At 68.0% G+C, this 6,199-nt stretch overlaps 1 protein-coding gene across 3 annotated transcripts in view; it reads right to left on the bottom strand.

Moving 5' to 3' along the window:
• The window catches only part of CSF3R (colony stimulating factor 3 receptor), a 14,733-nt gene extending 8,785 nt beyond the window's left edge, over window positions 1-5,948 (bottom strand). The window contains exons 1-9 of one of the 3 annotated variants that reach the window (XM_019512553.1): window positions 5,620-5,948; window positions 4,584-4,676; window positions 3,465-3,833; window positions 2,853-2,976; window positions 2,116-2,297; window positions 1,676-1,824; window positions 1,033-1,186; window positions 844-926; window positions 546-759 (exon numbers count right to left, since the gene is read on the bottom strand). In XM_019512553.1, coding sequence (XP_019368098.1) covers window positions 546-759; window positions 844-926; window positions 1,033-1,186; window positions 1,676-1,824; window positions 2,116-2,297; window positions 2,853-2,976; window positions 3,465-3,833; window positions 4,584-4,626 — 1,318 coding nt within the window. In that variant the 5' untranslated portion in view covers window positions 4,627-4,676; window positions 5,620-5,948. The remainder of the gene's footprint in view (window positions 1-545; window positions 760-843; window positions 927-1,032; window positions 1,187-1,675; window positions 1,825-2,115; window positions 2,298-2,852; window positions 2,977-3,464; window positions 3,834-4,583; window positions 4,677-5,619) is intronic. The other 2 variants (XM_019512551.1, XM_019512552.1) reach the window with 2 other exon arrangements.
• Between the last annotated feature and the right edge of the window lie 251 nt (window positions 5,949-6,199).

Genomic DNA, 6,199 nt, shown 5'->3' with positions numbered 1-6,199 from the left:
CGCGGCTGCAGCCGGGGGGCTGGGGCGGGGGGTGTGGGGCTCGGGGGGAGAGGAGGGGCCCGGAGTCGCGTGCCCTGCACTCAGAAAAGGCAAAGGGAGCAGGTGGTCCGGGCAGGCTGGAAGCCCCGACAGGGAAGCCCAGGAGCTCCCTGGGCCGGGGCATTGCTCTGGTCCCTGGGCCAGGTGCCCAGGGCTGGACATCCTTGGCCTGGCTGAAGCCCGGGGGGGTGGGCGGTGCCCGGCCATAACTTCGGCTGGCCCGAGTCAGTGCCGCTGTGCCGGACCACCCCCATCAGCGCCAGCCTGGACCTGGCCCCGCACCTGAATCACTGAAAAGGCACCTCGGGGCCCAAGCGCGGGCAGGGGCTGCTCCCCGCTCCAGTCTGCTGCGCTACGGCCTGGGGGGCTCTCAGGGGCTTCCTGGGCCCTGCCCAGCTGTGGGGGCTGCTGGGAAGACAGAGACCTGCCTGGCCAGGCTGGGGGCCACTGGCCTTCTGGGCTGGGCAGTAGGGGTGGGGGCTCTGCCAGGCCGTGGCGGTGCCTACCTCTCCTCTCCAGGAAGATGACCTCGGCGGGGGGCCCCGTGCCGACGGCGTTGTAGGCTGCCAGGTAGACTCTGCGCGTGCCGGCGGGCACGGAGAAGTTGCACCCCATCTCTGTTGTGTTGCAGACAGTGGTCGGCATCCCGCCCCTTTGCCGTGGGCTCAGTGCCACCCAGTACCCCAGGATCCTGCCGTTTGCCTCCTGCTGCGCCAGGGCCTGGGGGCAGACGGGCTGCATTCAGAGGTGTGGGGTGAGGGTCCTTGGACCGCAGCCCCATGGCCGTGGCCACCCTGGCCTTACCTTCCACAGCAGCTGCACCTTGGCTCGCTGCCGAGAGCCTGAGGGCGTCACCTGCCACCAGGCGTCCGGCTTCCCTGCAGGGGCTGGGGGAAGAGGAGGCGGGGGGCTTTTGGCTCTGGTCTCCTGCCCTGCCCCAACACCCCCACCCTCAGCCTGGCTCGGCCCCCCTGGGGCCATGGCAGCACCCACCTTTCTCGTGGGTGGTGAAGCCCTGCTCCACGCTCCAGTCGCTCCAGTAGCTGGAGAACGTCCTGCGCCGGCAGCGCATCTGCAGGCGGTACGGCATCCCGAAGCGCAGGCCGCAGTGCTGCACCTTCTGGTTGGGGCTGATGATGTCGGAGACCTGGTGCCATCACAGCGAAGGCCCTGTCACCCCCCTGCAGGGCCTTGCCTTGCGCGCCAACCCCCCGGCCCTATTCTGGGCAGCCCCTGGTGCTGGGGGGCTTCCCACCCACGGGAGAGAGGGGAGGTCAGGGCCACCGGCGCAGCAGGCCAAGCCCCGGAAGCCCAGCTGTCCCCGGTGTCCTGTCCACAAAGGGACCTGGGGTGCAGTGACCGGGGGTGGCATTGGGCTGCAGAGCCGGCCACAGACTAGTGCGGCAGGCAGGCCCTCAGGTCTCCCTGCCCTGCCCTGCCGGCCCCTCCGAGCCATACGTGGGCCCCTGCTTCCTCGACGGGCAACCGGGAGCGCAGGGAGCAGCTCTATGGCACCCGTGGACACGGAGCAGGAGCCTCGACCGTGAGACCAGCCCCCAGAGGCAGGAGGGCCGTGGACCCCCCCTCGCCCCCGCCCCACAACACAGCGGCCCCGCTGCCCGCACGGAGCCCTCACCAGCGTCCAGGCAAGCTCTGTGGCCGCCCGGTAGCGCAGCTCGCACTGCTGCTCGATGTAGGCGCTGCTGGGCGCCACGTCCCAGGCCACGGCCACGCAGTCGGTCTGGAAGGGCTGCACGCTCGTCAGGATGGGGGCGTCCAGTTTGGCTGAGGGCAGGACGGCAGAAGCTGGCACCACTGCTCTCCCTCGTGCCGAAGGACAGCTCCCCCCACCACCGTGGCTGGGCCCACCCACGCGAGCGCACACGGCACAGGCCCTTCCTGGGCCCCAGGGTGCCAGCGCTGCTGTCGGCCAGGCTGTTGGGACCAGCGCCTGCCCTGTGAACATGGGCACAGCCCGAGGCCCCGGGCTGGTGGCCGGTCCTGGGCCGAGTGCTGGCTTTTAGGGGTCTGGCTTCCGAAGGGCTCGCGCTGGCCCGCGCCCCGCGCCGTGCTCACCCACTTCGGTGGGGTCGAGGCACAGGTGCTCCGACTCGGCCGTGCCCAGGGCGTTGCTCACCCACACCCACAGCTCCATGTCCTGGTAGAGCTGCAGGTGCTGGTGCGGCAGGGTGCAGTGGTTCTCCCCTGGCAGCCTTGGGCGGCACTCCTGGACAGCCTTTGTGGCCACCCTGCAGGTCCTGTCGGGCAACAGACAGGTCAGTGCATGCTGGCGGGGCCGTGGCTCCTCAGATGCTCTGGGTGCCCCCGCTACCAACACGTGGCTCCTGCACTTGCCTTTCCCGAGCGCCCGGAGCCGGGCACGGCTGGGGCAGTGCTCTCCGAGCAGCGCCCACCGGCAGAGCAATCCAGGGGGGCTCTGCAGGGAGTCCAGCAGGGCTGGCTGGGCCACAGGCACTGTGCCGGTGCTGGCATCGGGGGCTGCACCCTGCAAGGTCTCGTGTGCCCGTGGGAGCTCCAGCCCCCTCTGGGATGTGCCTGCTCCCTGGGAGCTCCCATGCTGCCCATGGCGCCGCAGGGGCCAGGGCTCGACTGGGCAGCTCACGGGAACCCCTGGGCTGGCAGGGCAGACACCAACAGTCAGCAAACACCCAAATCCTTCCTTCCTGTTGCCCTGCCCTGGCCCTGGCCCTGGCCCTGGCCCTGGCCCTGGCCCTGGCCTGCTCTGCTCCCTCCCTGCCCTTGCCCCTGGGCCCAGTGGCCCAGCCAGGACACCCGTGGCCCTGGCCACTCACTTGCGGCTCTTCAGGATGGTCTTAGTCGGCAGGAGGCTGTCTGCTCCGGGATCCCAGTGGCACGTCAGGGACTTCTCATGGAGGTTCATCATGCACGTCAGGTTGTGGGGCTTCGAGGGTGGGTCTGTGGGGAGTGTGGGCACCTGTGGGTCTGGGCACCAGCGCTCTAACAGGGCCGCTGGGCCCGTCCCAGCTCTGCCCCTCCAGCCTGCTGTGCCACCCACTGCCTCTGCCCTTGCTCCAGGTCGGGGCAGTGGCGGCCTGTGCAGAGGGCACCCTGCCCCATCCGGGGGCTCAAGGCGCTGCAGGACCCTGTGCTGTGCCTCAGCTGGGCTGTGACGGGAGCTGGGCCTGGCTTCCCCCCTCCAGCGCCCGGACAGCAAGAGCTCGGGGTCCCGCCCCACAGCAGACAGGCATCCTGGGGCACCATCCTATCCCGAGCATGTCTGCCCACCCCCGTGGTGGTGGTGATGGTGGGGGGGGGGCGCTGAGAGTCCCTGCTCACCCGCTGCTGCGGGCTCTGCTAAACCCTATGTGCAAGGTGCCCGGGGCACAGCCGGGGAAGGACGGGGTGTTGGGGGCCGGGGTGATGGCAGGCACAGGCAGACTCACAGCCCGCTTGGATGTCGGCTGTGGCGATGAGCTGGGGCGTCTCCATCTTCGTCCCTGTCCCCATCCCCGCCAAGTAGCACCACAGTTTAGCCCTGCTCCAGCTGACGTGGGCGATGGTGAGGTTGGACTCGACCGTCCCATTTGCACTCCAGTCCTGGGTCCCGGGCAGGGTCTTGTTGTCCAGCTTCCACATCAGCCGGATGCCCCCCTCCTCCACGCCTCTGCCAGGGCTCTGGGCTGTGCCTGCCCCCAAGGAGCTCGCAGGCCACCCATGGCAGTGGGCCCGCTGGACGCGGCAGGAGGCCGTGACAGGGGTTCCCAGCAGTGCCGTGCGGGGCTCCACCTGCACCACACCGCAGCCCTGTGCTCCTGCGAGGAGAGAATGAGCCTCTGCGTCGGGTCCCGCCTCGGGGCAGCCCCTGGCCGGCCCTCTGCGCTGCAGGCCAGGGCCCAGCATAGCCCGAAGCAGCCACCCGGCGCCAGGCTTCAGTCTTTCCAGCACGCACAGTGCCCCCAACCTGTCCTAGTCCATCTGCTCTCCAGAGAGGGGCTCCGGGTTGGTAACCCCCCGCAGGCCTGCATCTCGCTGGGACAACTCCCACCAGCCTGAGATGCGAGGCTCCTTTGTCCGCATCAGCCACAAACCCACTGAGCTTTCCAGAAGCAGCCAGGGGAGAAGCCCAGGGTGGCTCTGGCTTCGCTCCGAATGGGGCTGTCTGCAGGGGAGGGGGCAAAAGGAGGCTCTGCCATCCGGGCCTTCGTTAGTGCAAGTGCAGGGGTTGCTGCAACAGCCGCGGCTGCAGCCCAGCCCGAGGCCCCGCATGGGCATGGGGGGAGGACATGCCGTGGGCTCTGCTTCCCTGCAGGGCTGCATCTGCTCAGTGCAGACGGCGTCTGCCACCGCTCTGGGCCGTGCCCCCCCAATGCAGGAGCTGCCAGCTTCTGCCTGGGCGCATCACAACGCCCTGCGCCGGCGGGAGGCGCCCCACACGGGCTGGGCTGAGGCCTGTGTGGCGCCCGGCACGCTGCCATCAGGGCCTCCTGCCTGGGTCTGCAGGGAGGGAGTCAGGGCTTGGGGGATTCCCAACCCCGGGACCCTGGCATTGCTGTCAGACTCACCCCCCAGGAGCAGCAGAACGAGCAGGGAGGATGGCAGCATCATTCCCCTGTCGCTGCGCTTGGCCACGGTCCTGTCTGGGGCTTTGGCATCACCTGGGACACACACATGGAAGTGTCACTCTGCAGGCCAGAGCTGGGGTGTGTGTACAGATTAACCCTTGCGATACAGTCCCACATGATACACGTTGGGCGCTTAATAAGTATCAGGCAAAATACACTGGCTTCCTCGGCCGTTAGATCCACCATGGTTCTCTGTGTCTCTCTATAGTGCATGCACACGCGCACACTCTCTCTCTTTCTCTTTCACAGGCCCATCAGACCCCCTGTGGCAGCAGCAACTTCTGTCTGGTACGAGGAGGCACCCATCTGCAGACTTCCCGTGGGCTCGGGGCACTTGGCTAAAGCCATGGCAGCCCCTCTGCTCTGCTGGGGCGGGGGGCGGGAAGGGGCTGCCGCCAGCTCTTGCTGCCCTGTGCTCCATGCAGGTGCAGCATGCCGGACATTGCGTGAAGCCCGTGCCACTCGCAGAAAGAGGGACGGGAACGCCCAGGCTCGAGGGCATGGGGCCTGCCACGTCCTCTCGGTGCTGGGGATGCGTTCGCCCACTGCGCAGTTCCCCTCCGAGGGAGCCACTGACCCCAGCAGCTGGGGAGCAAGGACCAGAGCTGCTGGCAATGTTCCTGGGTCCCGGCTGTTCACACCATGCTGAGGGGCACGATGCTGCCCTGGTGCCCAGAGGGACCATTCCTGCATGGTGCTGATACCCAGCCAGGGCTAGTCTCCAGCTTTGATTCTCTTCTGCATTTCCCTGCCATCCTGCTCCCCATGGCCCCTGCCCTGCCCTGCCCCATGGCTCCAGCGCTGACCCCCCTGCTGATGCTGCTGGGACGGCAGCCCTGTCATGCGCAGGAGGGGACGCTCCACCCAAGCACCTTGACCGCAGCCCGAGGGCTCAGTGCCAGGCCGGCCGGTGCCAATGGCAGCGGGGCAGCCCCTGGGGCAGCCAGAGTCCAGGCAGCCCCGGCCCATCCCTTACCTCATCTCAGCGCCCGGTGCACGCAGCCCCCAGTGTGCTGCTCGCCCTCAGGACCGGCCCGGGGCCCCGGGAGATCAGAGTGTCCTGTCCAGGCTCCAGCATGTTGCTTTTGCCGTTAGTTCCTCAAACCCTGTGTCGTTAATTGCTCCGAAGCTCTGGAGAAAAGGTGATTGCAAAACACTTCCCTGAAGGCTGCGTGTGCCCCACGCACCGGCAGGAAGGAAGGCGCAAAGGCAGCCCACACATCCAGCCCTGGGGAGCAGGCTCTGGTCTTCTCATCCTCCCCGGCCACCCGCCTTTTAAGCAGCTCAGCTTGGCCCAGTGGGGATGGAGCAACAATGAGCTTGTTTGCTGTGACCTTGCTGGAGCCTGCGGGGCTGATCCAGCGCTGGCAGGGGTGTGGAGGGGCTGGAGGCATGCTCGGAGAGGACTGCTGGGAGGGGCTGAGCATGCTGAGGTTTTCTGGGTGCTCTGCTCCTGCTACGAGGCACCCAAGTGGCCCATCGCTGTGGCAGTCTCAGAGGTTTCCCCTTCCACGCAGCTCAAGTCCCCCAGAGCCTGTCGCCTTTTGCCACGTGCA

The sequence above is a fragment of the Gavialis gangeticus genome, unplaced genomic scaffold, assembly GCF_001723915.1.
Source record: "Gavialis gangeticus isolate Ggan-Ray unplaced genomic scaffold, GavGan_comp1, whole genome shotgun sequence".
In the NCBI taxonomy this organism is placed as follows: Eukaryota; Metazoa; Chordata; order Crocodylia; family Gavialidae; genus Gavialis; species Gavialis gangeticus.
Note: the sequence above shows the minus strand (reverse complement) of the source record. Positions and strands in the feature narration are given on the sequence as shown.